Genomic DNA, 14,921 nt, shown 5'->3' with positions numbered 1-14,921 from the left:
AAATAAAGGCATATAAACAACATACATTCCCTAAAGACTAGACCAGCACAAAATAAATAAGGTAAAGTGTGTGGGGTGGGAATGAAAAAGAAACTTAATGAAATAATAAATTAATAAATTAATCACACATAATTTAAAATTTTTTTGATGACTAAATACATTAACATTTATGAATTAATACATAATTCTTGCTGAATAAATATCATGTATATAAAAAAAACCTTAAAAAAGCCCTGAGAGAATTATTAACATGCTGATATAAAGTGCAAGTGCAAAAATTCCTATCATAAACTAATTACCAAAAAACAAAAAACAAAACTAACTGGGAAGATGAAATAAATATCACCACATTTGAAAAATGACCTAATATCAAACTAGTAAAGTAAATAACATTGCCTAAGCAGATATACAAAGGCCAAGCTAAACACTAAATAATCAAACTATAAAAGTACATATATATATATATATATATATATATATATATGAAGTGCCAATCCAAAAATTCATTGGTAAAAATAAATATAAAGTGCAAATGTCCAAAAACTTAATAATCAACTGGTAAAGATAATAAAGCACAAGCACTACAACATACATCCAAGGTCCCAAAATGTTAAAACCCCAAACACACACACACACACATCACCACTCAATCAAAACATATGAATATCACCACTCGACAGAGCTCCGTTTCGCGTCTTCATCAGGAGCGGGATACAAATGAAACAATGAAAAAAGTGGAGAAGCCGACAGTGATTTCTAAACTTGTCGGTCAAAAGTAGGAAATCAAAATTACACAGCGTACAAAAATCAAAGACGCTGGAACTGAAGAAAACAACATGGCATCTGCGGGATTTAAGAACGCCTTGAGAATCCAGCCGTGACAACGCCCCTGTGCTGCGTGATGACGTGGGTCAACGAAAGCACGCTACTGGGAAGAGTAATATCGAAGAAAAAGACCAGAAAAAATGAATGAAATATGAAAATATATGAAAAAGGGAGAATAAAAATATATGAAAAAGGGAAAATATATGAAATATATGAAAAAGGGAGAATAAAAAAGATGAAAAATGTGATATATGCAAGCAACATAATCGGGTCTTGTACAATTTACTTTTTTTAGCTTTCAAAGAACGTGGAGGAAATGGCAGCGCTCAAATCCATTGTTGTTTCAGCAGGCAATAATTTAAAAAAAAAAAAAAAAACCCTGGTACATTTAGCTTTTGCTTGGAATTCTATCAAGGTAGCTAGACGGTATTTTAAAAACTTGTCAAAAAGGTGGGCCATTGTTTGACCATTTGAGTTCTGCCACTAAGCTTCCTTTTTTGTTGCAACTTAATCAAGTAATTTATCTTAAAATTACAGTATATGACAGTTATTCTTACTAAAGATCTGAAAACAACAAAACATTTAAAAAAAATGAAAAACCAATCTACCTTTATGATAACTGTATTGTGCTTCCTTCACTCTAGCATCATTATTATTGTGCATTAATGAAAGGGTATACAACTACACAAAGGGCTTCTTTTACTAAGGTGCGCTAGCGTTTTTAGCGCGCGCTAACCCCGCGCTATATGAAAAATACTAACGCAAGCTCTATGGAAGCGTTAGCAGGTAGCGCGCAGAGCCCAAAGTCTTTCTAGAAACGTCTGGGACTTCACAGCATCATAGTATCAGCAATGTTGTACAGTGGTACCTTGGTTTACGAGCATAATTCGTTCCAGAAGCATGCTAGTAAACCAAAATACTCGTATATCAAAGCGAGTTTCCTCATAGGAACTAAGGGAAATTCGCTTGACACGTTCCCACCCACCCCCACATCCCGAGGCCAGCGGCGCTGCTCTACCCCCCCGCCCCCGAGAACCGACATTGCTCCCCCCGCTCACGAAGGCCCCCCCCCCGCGTGATCCGGCATCCCCCTCGTGATCCGGCACCCTCCCCCCACGATCTGGCATCCCCCCGCTCGCGTCACACCCCCGACAAACTGATAGCTTAGAGGGCAATTATAAAAATAGTTAAAGTGGGCAAACCAATTTTAACCCAGGTAAAAATCATGTTTTGATTATTGTCTCCCCCATGCAGGAAAAAATATGTGGATGGAGGGCCCACAGTCAAATCTTCCTGTGTATTTTACCCTGCATTTGCTTTAACAGGCCCACAATTGTAGGCTCTTTTTCATTTGCATATTTAAAATTTAGGCTTATAGTTATGTCTTTCCCTAATATCACTACAACCAAAGCTAGGAGGCATTTCCCTTTGAAAATGAGCATACAGAACAGCAGGTAAAAGATCGCAAGCTCACTATTGGTTTCCTAATGACTTTTGCTCATTAGCAATGTACAAAATGATTATGTTGATTCTGTGAAATATTTTGAATATACCATACTTTCTCTAGCATGATCTGGCACACATCTCAGTTTTTAAGATATAGAAAACAATTACATATTTTCATGGTCCAAGCCCTTCCCACTTCTACTCAAACTGGCTTACTTCTGAAATAATTTTGTATCCACATGAGTTTCCAGAAGTGCAAGATTATTGGTAGCACAATAAAACAGTAAAAATATTGGCCACATGTTACAATATTATATTACTATGTTAAATATTAGCTAGTAACCACAAATTACCTCTGAACCGATTTGCATAAATGATTTGATATCTGCACCTAGTCATGTACTCTTTAAATCCGTCTCTATATTCTGGATCCTCTCCCCTCCATCTTCAGGCATAGTTATTCATCACCTAAACTATACTTCATAAATCTCACCAAGTGAGCCCTTGTCCTGTCAATGAAGTGGCTAGTTTATAAGGTAAGAATTGCCACACTGGGACAGACCAAAGGTCCATCAAGCCCAGAATCCTGTTTTCAACAGTGGCCATCCCAAGTACCTAGTTAGATCCCAAATAGTAAAACAGGTGCCACTTGCCTTTGTCATTTTTTTCTACTCCAGAATGACATGGTTCAGAAAGCCATGAACAGGAGATATCTTGTAAGGCTACAATGTGGTGAGTTACCTTGAGATGCGTTGCCCTTTTGAAAGCTTTATTGCAGACATGGCAGACGTGAATCCTTTCTTTGCCATGAACATCCCTGCAGTGGTCTGTCAGCATGGTTGCTGACGAAAAGTAATGATTACACTCAAAACATTGGTGTACTCGGCTCTCTTTATCTGTTCGGTTGTTCTTAGTTACGTGAGATATCTCTGTTACCTAGAAAAATTCAAAAATCAATATTTACTAGATTTACAAACCAATTTATGAAATGGGTGGGAATGCATAATTCTCGTGGAGGGGCATAATTAAAAGGAACATCTAAGTCCATTTTCGTCTAAGTCACAAGTCGTCCAAAGTAAAAAACAGCCTGGGACACATTTTCAAAAAATACGTCCAAAATTTATTTTGTTTTGAAAATTGTCTAACTATACGTCATGCTGATCTGATTGTCCAAGTCTCTAAATCATCCATCTTTATACCACATTTTCATCCAACTTTCCGTCTAAGTCAAAAATGCCTAAAACAAGCCCTGTTGGACATGGGAGGAGTCTGCAAAGTGATGGACTGAACACCCAAACATGGTACCTAAATAGTAGGGTACCTTACAGAGCACTGCTGTGAACTTCACAAAAGGGTGCCATGTCTTCTCCTCACTACAGCTCCCTTATAGGTCATGGTGAGCCCCCCAAACCATCTCCAGAATCCCCTAGACCCACTTTCTACCACCCAATAGCCCTTATGGCCGCAAGAGCCACTTATATGCCAGTACAAAAGGGTTTTGGGGGTGTATAGGGGAGTGCACATGTTTAAGTATCAATGCAGTGATTACAGGTGCTTATGGGCATGGATTCTCCTCTCCATGAGTCCCTAACCCACCCCCAAGATGGCTTAAGCCACCTCTGTGCTGGACGACTAGGCTTTCCTATGCCAGGCGATGATGGTCTGGAGGCTGAATTTTAAAGATGTGATTACGATTTTTATGGGGCTGGGGGGGGGGTCAGTGATCACTGGGGTAGCGTGTGTGGGTCTGTTTTATGTGTTTCAGTGCTTATCTGGTGACTTTAGGTGGGTTTTTGTGAGTCACAACGTCCAAGTTCCATCGATCCTGGGCTGTATAACTTTCGGTTATACATGCTGTACGACTAAGTCTAAGCCAGCCACGTCCCGCCCTCGACACTCCTCCTGAAACGCCCTGTTTAGCTTTGGTCGTTCAGTGGCACTATGAAGGCCTAGGTCGTTTTTAAATACATCCAAAACCCGGTTTTAGTATCGGCACTTGGACGTTTTTGCCTTATGGTCGTCCAAGTGCCGACTTAGGCCGGTTTTTGGACGTTTTTCTCTTTCGATAATGAGCCCCTTATTGTTTTATTTGCTATCTGCTCTTTATTTACAATTTTATTTCATAACTACCCTTTCCATTCATAGCATCACAACCAGAGCTAGGAAAACCAGTTTTCAAATTGATTATGGCTTCACAAAGGAACTTAGTATTTTTGCTCAGTGTCCGTCCTGGAAAGTTTACTTCTTGATAGAAAAATGAAAATATAAATTTTAAACTTTTTCAAAAATATTTTCAAATTTTCAGCATGTAATTTTGGGGATTATTTAAAGTATTCCTAGAAGCCACAGGATTGCCTTGAAGGAAACTGTCTGTATTGAGATATTAATAAATAAAATGAAAATAAAAAATCAACAACAAAATAAACTATTAGAAGATAACACATATTTAATGAATTTTCTACATTTTTTGAATAGCTATATTTCCTTCATCAAGTCTAAAAATCATAAAGATGGCATTGTCAGAAAATACAAGTGAACAATAAATGAAACTGTAGTGTAAGGGTAAGTTAATGTTTGTCAGTGTGTTTGAATGTTTGTAGCATTATTTGTACTTTGTTTTTATATTATGTAAAACCGCTTTGAATTTTGATAAGGCAGTATATCAAATTTTTAAATAAACCTGAAACATGAAACATGATGGCAGATAAAGGCCAAATGGCCCATCCTGTAACCATCCGCAGCAACCATTATCTCTTCCTCTTTCTAAGAGATCCCATGTGACTAACCCAGGCTTTCTCTGTCTCCATCACCTCTACTGGGAGACTGTCCCACGCATCTACCACCTTTCTATAAAAAAGTATTTCCTTAGATTATTCCTGAGCCTATCACCTCTTAACTTCATCCTATGCCCTCTCATTCATTTGAAAGGAAGCTCTGGAAAGAGACTTGACCCATGCACATTTACATCACGTAGGTATTTAAATGTCTCTATCATATCTCCCCTCTCCTGCCTTTCCTCCAAAGAATACAGATTGAGATCTTTAAATCTGTCCCCATATACTTTATGACGAAGACCACACACCATTTTAGTAGCCTTCCTCTGGACCGACTCCATCCTTTTTATATCTTTTTAAAGCTACGGTCTCCAGAATTGTACACAATATTCTAAATGAGGTCTCACCAGAGTCTTATACAGAGGCATCAATACCTCCTTTTTCCTACTGGCCATATCTCTCTCTTTGCAAACTAGCATCCTTCTAGCTTTCGCCGTCACCTTTTCAACCTGTTTGGCCACCTTAAGATCATCACATACAATCACACCCAAGTCCCACTCTTCCGTCGTACACATAAGTTCTTTACCCCTAAACTGTACCATCCCCTCGGGTATTTGCAGCCCAAATGCATCACCTTGCATTTCTTAGCATTAAATTTTAGCTGCCAAATTTTAGACTGTTCTTCAAGCTACGCTAGGTCTTTCTTCATGTTATTCATTCCATCTGGGGTGTCTACTCTATTTCAGATTTTGGCATCATCCACAAAGAGGCAAATTTTACCTGACAGCCCTTCAGCAATACCGCTTATAAAAATGTTAAAAAGAACAGAACCTTGAGGCACACCACTGGTAACATCCCTTTCCTGAGTGATCTCCATTGACCACTACTCTCTGTTGTCTTCTACTCAACCAGTTTCTGACCCAGCCCGTCACTTTGGGGCCCATTCCAAGGGCACTCAGTTTATTTATTATACATTTGTGTGGAACACTGTCGAAGGCTTTGCTAAAATCTAAATACACCATATCTAGTGCACTCCCTCTATCCAAGTCGCTGGTCACCCAGTCAAAGAAATTGATCAGATTTGTCTGAAAAGACCTACCTCTAGTGAATCCATTTTGCCTCTGGTCCTGTAATCCACCGGATTCCAGAAACTTCACTATTTTTTGTTTCAAAAGCGTTTCCATTAATTTGCTTACCACAGAAGTGGGAGGATGCAACAGGGATCAGATTGAGCGTATTTGTTGTAGCTTGTAAAAGTTCGCTAGCAAAGTGAAGAGTTTTGTGAGCCAAAGTTGAGAGCACAGTCAAGATGGACACCTAAAATTTTTAGTTAAGAGGTGCTAAGCTCAGGAGTAATCATGGAAATACATTTTTACAGAAAGGGTGGTAGATGCTTAGAATAGTATGCCAGTAGAGATGGTGGAGACAAATACTGTGTCTGAATTCAAGAAAGTATGGGACAGGCACGTGGGATCTCTTAGGCAGAGGAGGAAATTGTGGATGCTGCAGATGGGCAGACTGGATGGGCCATTTGACCTTTATCTGCCATCATGTTTCTATGTTTCTACCATGGGAACAAGACTGCCACAGAGAAGCAGTGATGTAGACAAGGCTGATCCCGGAGGGTAGAAGAACAGTAAGGCATTATATTTATCTGGATTCAAAATTTAGTTTGTGTTTAATTAGCCAAGTGGTTGCTTTGGAGAGGTTATCACTGTGAATATGAATCTCACTGGAGTCGGAGGAGTTAAGGGAAGCTAAAATTTGGATATTATCTGCATAGGCATAACCTGTAAGCTCAATAGATTGAAGCAAGATCAAGAAAAGACCTATGAAGTTATTGAATAAGGAAGGAGCCAACAAAGAACTTTTTGCGACTCCACATTCTAAGGAGAATGAGTCAGATGACACACCTTGGACTCATCAAGCCTGATGACTATTTTCCAATGCTGCTCATCCACATTGGCAGTAATGATACTTACAGGTACCCCTACAAATGTATCAAAGTGACTTTGTTGCTCTGGAAGAGAAGGTGAAGCAGTCAGGTGCACAGGTGGTGTTCTTGTCCATCCTCCCTGTTGAGGGTAAGGGCCAGGCCAGAGAAGCATGCATCCTGGAGATGAATGTGTGGCTAAGTGGATGGTGTTGTCGAGAGTCTTTTGGCTTTCTTGACTATGGGATGATTTTTCAAGGGCTTATAGGCAAGGATGGTATCCATCTATCAAAGAAAGGAAGACGTGTCTTTGGTGGCAGGCTGGCTAATCTACTGAAGAGGGCTTTAAACTAGAAGTGATGGGGAATGGTGCTCAAAGTCCCTGGGTGAGTATAAGCCTTCAGGTAAATAAATCACCAAATATCTCTATACAGTTGGGAAAAGAAGGCAATGTCTGGAAAGCAGTATATACTAATGCTCGAAGTATGGGAAACAAAATTCTGGATCTAGAAACTGTGATGGAAGAAGAGGAGATGGATATAGTGGTAATCACGGAGACGTGGTTCACGGAGAACCATGACTGGGATGTAGTTATACCGGGCTATAATCTGTTCAGGAAAGACAGGGTAGGAAGAAAAGGAGAGGGAGTAGCGTCATATGTTAAAGATCATATTAAAGCCACAGAATTGCAGGATCTGCAGAGCAAGGAAGAGGCACTGTGGATCAATTTGGAAAGAGGAAATGGTAAATATATTTACATTGGTGTGATATACAGGCCTTCTTCATATACGGAAGAAGTGGACAGAGATTTAATAATAGACATTAAGGGGCTCATAATCAAAACAAAAAAAGTCTAAAAATGGCCTAAATGGGTACCTGGATGATCAAAAAGCCTGATCATCCAAGTACCCATAACCAAAGCTGGTTTTAGACGTATCTAAAACCAGCTTAGGCCTTTTTTCTGCCTCAAAACGCATAGAGCGAGAGTGGGCGAGAGGTGGGCAGACCTACACTTAGTCGTACAACAGGTATAACCAAAAGTTTAGGCAGGTTGCCTAGTCGGCACTTATACGTTTTGACTTAGACCAGTCAAAACAGGTATAAGTGACAAAAAAGGGACCGCTGAGGTCTGATGCAGGCCATTTTCGCTCTATGGAAAGCCACTTTCATGGATATTATTTAGTCAGTATCATGGCTTTTTTCAACTGATTCTCTGAAGAAGTACCAACGAAATGGATCCGTCAGAGTCAGTTATTGTAGCCACTAAGATAAGTGGTTTTTCTATGAACTTTCTATGAATTCAGTTTTATGTGACTAAATTGTTATTTTGCACAGAATTGCCATTTTGTACAGATGCTTTATCCATTAATTTCATTATTTTTTCATTTTTTGACAATCATATTAACTAATTTATAAAAACTACTACTAAAATGTTTTTTTTTTCATAGTATTATATTAATTGTCACTCTTAACAAATTATTGTATTTATGTCAAAAGGAAGGAGGTGGACCAATGATTGAAACCATTATATTGCATTTGTCAAATAGCCATAGGTTGTTATGAGACACAGCAGTACGGTCTGAGGTTTGCCTTCTTTCATTAACTATCTATCAGTGCAATTGAATTGACGAATTAATAAATCAATCTTTTTTATTCCACTTTTGTTATATATTTGATATTTTGGTCGTGGAATTTTTGCTTTTGTGTTCTGTCAATTGGAATCTTAGGCCACTCCCAGTGCATCCCAGAATGCACTGCGAGAGATGCCTAAGATTCCGGTTGGCCCAGGTGCCTAAGGCCCCTCCTATGGGAGGGCCTTAAGTGCCTGGGCCTAATAAGGCCTTAGGCCCCTCCCCAGTGCATCCCAATATTGCACTGGGAAGGGGCAGGCCCGCCATTCTAGTGAAGGCAGACCAGCCAGCTGGAGGAAGGATGCCCCTGGCCGACCATCTCAATAAGGTAGGGGGGTTTCGGGTGAGCTACTTTTTGGGGTGGGGGGTGTCCAGCAGGAGGGACTGGGCATCCCTCCTGCCGGCAATCTTTGCTGGGGGAGGGAGTCCCAGCAGGAGGGGGAACGGGTTGCCGCAGCCACTAAATTGATTATAGCAGGGAGATTCCCTTGCCGCAATCAGCTCAGTGGCAATGCGATTCTCTAACCGGCGTCTGTAAGAATGTCTATTATGCATGTTAGGATTGGTGCATCAATGATATCTGTGGCTGGTGTAGAATTATGAAATATTCTGCCTAGTATCCTGCGATTCTGTATTGGGAGGATAAATTTTAAGAAAATGCTGAAAACACAATTATTTGCCAGTGCATTCCTATGCTAATGTTTATTTCATCTGATAATATCCTCTTTAGATTTCCTTGATAGTAACGTATGATTTAGAGCGGGGGTCGGCAACCTGCGGCTCCAGAGCCGCATGCGGCTCTTTTCCACCTTTGCTGCGGCTCCGGTAGTGTGTCACGCAGGCATGCAGCTTAAGTCCGGCGTCGCGGCGGGAAATAGCCATGCTGAGCAGTGAGCTCAGCACATACACAGATGAAAGCCTTGCTTGCTGATTGGTCCGGCGGCCCCGCCCCGCCGGACCAATCAGCAAGCAAGGCTTTCATCTGTGTAGTGCTGAGCTCACTGCTCAGCATGGCTATTTCCCCCGCGACGCTGGACTTGTAAGGTGCCTGAAAAAGAAATCATCCTGGCCGGGGTCGGTGTCATGCTCCGGAGATCTACAGCCTTCCTATCTCCCTTCTACCTGCTTCCGGCCACATCCCCTGCTCCGCGGCTCTCTTCGGCAACTCAGCAGCAGCTTCTGACGTCGGGGCCTACCCTCTGCGAGTCCCGCTTGTTTCAACTTCCTTTTTCCACAAAGGCGGGACTCGTAGAGGGAAGGCCTCGATGTCGGCAGCTTGTCTTGATCACTGCTGCTGACGAGTTGCTGAAGAGAGCCGCGGAGCAGGGGGGTGTTGCCAGGTGCAGGTAGAAGGGAGAGGGCCAGATGCAGGACTCTTGGGTGAGGGAGCAGAAGAGAGAGAGAAAGAGAGAGGGGAGGGAAACAAAAGGAAATATTTCATACTGGGCTGGGCCGAAGTGGAGGGAGGGTGGAAAGATTCTGGCTACAGGGTGCATTAACAAAGGAAAAGGGGGAAAGCTGAAAATGGAGATAGTGACACAAAGAAGAGAAAGGGTAAGCAGGACCTACTGAATAAGGATAGAGATACAGAGGGGACATGAAGAGGAGGTGAAATAGAGACATAGAAGTAATGCTGAAAAAGTGGGGGGGGGGGAGATAAAGACATTGAAAGGGCAAATGGTGAACATGGCGTAAAGATAAGGACAGAGACAAATGAAGATTCTGAAAAAGTGGTGAGATAGGGATATAGGTGAGATGGACACAAAGAAGGGTGATGCTGGAAAATAGGTGGAATGGTAATTCTGACAGACACAGAAGGGAAATGCTGGATCAAGGAGAGATGGGGCTCAGGCTGGATGGAATGAGGAGAAATGCCTTGTTGGCCCGGAACTTCCTCTCCTACGTCAGGGAGCGGAATGCTGGTCAGCGCAACACTTCTGCAGGGAAAGCTTGGGACGGCGGTGGCTTGGGGGCTGTTCCCCGATTGCGGTGGCAGCAAACCGAGTGGCTTGGGGGACGGCACGGAGACAGAAAGAAAAAGTTGGGGGAGAGAATGAGGTCTGGAGGAGAGGAAACATACAGGAGGCTGAAAGAAAGGAAGAAAGATTGGATGCACAGTCAGAAGAAGAAAGTGCAACCAGAGACTCATGAAATCACCAAATAGCAAAGGTAGGAAAAATGATTTTATTTTCAATTTAGTGATCCTGTATATAGCATTAAGATAAGAAACAATATATGCAGTGTTAGATTTGTTTTATAATGGTTTTGCGGCTCCAAGTTTTTTTTTCTTTTCGAAAACGGGTCCAAGTGGCTCTTTATGTCTTAAAGGTTGCAGACCCCTGATTTAGAGTATGTTTGCATTTCTGAACTGCTGGAATTAGACTTGCTTTGCATGTAAATGTGAATTGGTTTGGCTATTTACTTTAGAATCAATCATTTGATCTGACGTTTTTTGTTTTTTAATTGATGAATGTTGTTTTGCTTTGATTTACTGATATTTTATATTGGGGGAATGTTTATGATATTATCCAGACATATCTACGTTATATATGGAAATTGGAGGGAAATAAGATTTTATGTATGTAAAATGGAAACTGCATAGTTTTATGCGGTATATAAATTTTTAAATAAATAAATAGTCATGGTGGTTAGGCGGCTTAGAGCGATTCTGTATAGGCCACCCGTGTGCAATTCTCAAAAGCTGCTTAGGTGGCTTCTGAGACCGGGTGCCCTATACAGAATCCGGACCTAAGTGCTTCATCTTGTGGTATTAAAGTATATAGAGATTTCACATCATGAGTTACTAGGAAGGTAATTTCTGAAATATCCTGTATTGACGATAGTTTTGTTAGAAAATGAGTAGAGTCTCAAATATAAGAAAAAACTTATTTGCAATGTGTCTAAATCTTAAAGGGACATATCTGAGGTGTGATTTTCATGGGAATAAGGCGGGCTTATGATTTGAGTATTTTTCTGTAATAATGGAACATTGTAGAGTACGTCCGGGGACAATTTGGACATTTGAGGCTAGATATTTGCAAATATTGACAGAGGTTCCAGAAGTGATTCTTCCTGGTGGGTTAACAAGAGTCTTGTGGATTTTGAGAAACAGATAAATTACTGGAATCCATGGGCAAATCACATTCAAGAATAAATATTCTTGTCGCATCAAATGACCTTGTTCAAACCATTGATGTGTAAGATCCCTGATTTGCAACTGGAGCAGAGGGGTTGTGTCTTCATCCAGCTCCAGATAAGCTGCTGTTACTGACAGTTGTCTCAACATTTCAATTTCATAGTTGGCTTTATCCATTAGAACAGCAGTTCCCCATTTGTCAGCTTTACGGATGACTAAATCTGGATTCCACTTGAGAGAGAGAATAGTCCTATGTTCCTCCTTTGTGCAGTTCCAATTGTATATCCTTGTATTCTGCATAACTGAAGTGGCATCATGCATGACCAGCTGTTTATAGGTTGATAACAGATGGCCCATAGGAACTGGAGGAATCCATATAGACTTATTTCTCACAAATAGAATTGCCTCTTCTGCCTTGTCGTGAAAGGCAAAAAACTCTTTCAGATGCAGACTCCTAAGAAAAACATTCTAAATCTAACCCCAACTGAAAATTATGAATTCTCTCAGTGGGAACAAAAGATAGCCCCTTCTGTAAAACCTGTTCTTCTAAAGGGGACAACACATGCTGTGAGAGGTTAATTACATTACATTAGTGATTTTTATTCCGCCGTTAGCTTGCGGTTCAAGGCTGATTACAGAAGAGGCTTTCTTGACATGTAGAGCGGGTTGCTTCAGAGGATTGAAATGTTTCATACGGTGTTAGTTAGTCTTCATGGATTTCTTGAATAGCAGGGTTTTTATTTCTTTTCTGAAAGTTTTGAAGTCTGGAGTTGCGATTAGTAGATTGGAGAGTTGGTGGTCTAGTTTTGCTGCCTGTGTGGCTAGAAGGCCATCGTATAGTTTTTTTCTGTTTCATGGCTCTGATTGGAGGTATGTGAATGGTGTCTGGGTTCTCCTGTGTCTAGTTGTGGTAGTTTGGATTAGGCGGTTGTAGGCTGGCTGTCACCATTTATGGATTTAAATAGTAGACAGTAGAATTTAAATAGTATTCTTGCTTGAATTGGGAGCCTGTGTGAGTCAAGGTATGCCTTAATCACTACTGATTCCTGTTCTTTTGAGACCGTGTACAAAGACATGTTTGTCTTTGATAATTTCCTTCTCTCCCCTTTCCTTCTTCAAGATCTGCCTTGTCTCTGCTTCTCTAAAAAATCATTATCTGTTTCAAAAGTCCCCAAAGTTCCAGTGGCCTTGTCCGTGTCCACCTGCTTTCTGTTCCTTTTCTTTTCTCTGTTTTCAGAATCCAACTAAGGTTACACTTTTCCTTTTCTATAATCATCCTCATCTCTCTTATATTTCTTGATCTTATTCTGTCCTAAAGAACATAAGAATAGCCTTACTGGGTCAGACCAAAAGTCCATCAAGCCCATTATCGATTTTGATGAACACACAAAAGGACATTCAAACTGGGGGTGGTGAGGTTTTTTTGTAGATGAGGTTGCTCTTCACGTTTATAAGAACTGCTTGCTATAAAAAGTGAATTGCAGCAGGTCAGAGTCTGAGGCTATTTTCCCCTTCTCCTAGAATCAACCATTGTAAGTAATCACAAGATTGATAAATCCCTTTTTCCCCACACAATATTGATATCATAATACAGATATCACAAGGGGTTGTTAGTTAAGTGGAACCCCACTATTTACCCTTCTCCATTGAAAATATTGAGCATTTAAACCCACTCTCTGTTTTCTGTCTGTCAACCAGTTCTCAATCCATAAAAGGACATTAACTCCTATTCCTTGACTTTCGAATTTCCTCAGAAGTCTTTCATGAGGTACTTTGTCAAATGCCTTTTGAAAATCCAAATACACAATATCAACTGGTTCACCTTTATCCACATGTTCATTCACCCCTTTAAATAAATGCAGTAGATTGGTGAGGAAGATTTCCCTGACTAAATCAATGTTGGCTTTCTCTCATTAATACATGCTTATTTATATGCTCTGTCATTTTGTTCTTTATAATAGTCTCTACCATTTTGCCCGGCACATACTTGTGGGGATTGTTGTCTATATTCACACCATTTTTTGGCCTTATGGAATCACAAATAGCATGATTCCTACTATATGGTATTTTTTGCACACTTGGCACCTACCTTTTATAACATCATTCCTTACAAATGGCTGCCTTAAATCAAACCACACAAATTTGCAAGTTATTTGCTGCTGAACATCCAGAGAAAATTAATGAGTTAATTTGACTGCTCAGTATCACTACCCCTAAATAAAAGCTGTTTGGTAACTTATGTGAAATAATCTATTGACCAGTTTCCAGTGGATAATTGTCCAGATCACTTTATAAAAAAATCATCTCATCATAGTCTGGTACCTATATAAAACTACTATTGGCAAAGTCAAGAAAAAGATCAAAACACTGAGAAAACTGCATTAGAAAATGGATCCTTCAAACAGAAATGAGACAGCAAGGTTAATGTTGGGAAGATTGTGTTGTGAATAAGACCTTAGGTTTCCAATACCATCCATCCAATTTCATCAAAAATTACATTTACTAGAATAACAAATATTCCAGTTTTCAGTATCCCTCATAATTTAGTGTTTTGAACTGCTACATTGTGATAGGTTTAAAAGCATCTTGCTGGATTTTCCATCACATTACTGAAGGCCAGTCTCCTCAGCAAAAAGACAGAAAAGCATTCCTTCAAGGCTAAGTGAAACTAAAATTTGTGTGCCATCTCCCATATCTTTTTTACTTAACCCTTTCAGGACCATAAGGATCGTAGGCCAATTTTTGTGGTTTTGACGACATTTTTATGGTAAAAAGGGCTTGCAGATGCCAAAAAATTGATTTTTTTTGTGAAATATCATTATTTTTATTTAAAAAAATCACACTTCTGGCTTATGGACAGTGTGGCAAGTGAATCTTCTCGTCAATCTGGCAACGACGCTAATGAATGAATGTCGGAACCAGTTTGTTTACATAAAGGCAGTATCATATGGAATCCGTACATATCAAAATTAGAACTGTAGACTATCCCAATCAAAATTGATAGGATTTTAAAGTTATGGGACAAATATGTCCCTTGGTCCTGAAAGGGTTAAGATGCATAGTTAGTACTGGGTAGCAATATCAATTTTAAAAAGTCAGAAAAACTATATACCAAGAGAATAAAAACATAATCACTATGTATACTATATATTAAGAAGAGGGTTCCCCACAATCAC

General features: G+C 40.1%; 1 protein-coding gene across 2 annotated transcripts in view; it reads right to left on the bottom strand.

Moving 5' to 3' along the window:
- The window catches only part of ZNF236 (zinc finger protein 236), a 348,597-nt gene that overhangs the window by 12,955 nt on the left and 320,721 nt on the right, over nucleotides 1-14,921 (bottom strand). For both annotated transcript variants that reach the window (XM_033934375.1, XM_033934376.1), the window contains exon 30: nucleotides 3,013-3,207. In XM_033934375.1, coding sequence (XP_033790266.1) covers nucleotides 3,013-3,207 — 195 coding nt within the window. The remainder of the gene's footprint in view (nucleotides 1-3,012; nucleotides 3,208-14,921) is intronic.

The sequence above is a fragment of the Geotrypetes seraphini genome, chromosome 2 (assembly GCF_902459505.1).
Source record: "Geotrypetes seraphini chromosome 2, aGeoSer1.1, whole genome shotgun sequence".
Lineage (NCBI taxonomy): Eukaryota > Metazoa > Chordata > Amphibia > Gymnophiona > Dermophiidae > Geotrypetes > Geotrypetes seraphini.
This window is presented reverse-complemented; position numbering and strand designations above follow the sequence as displayed.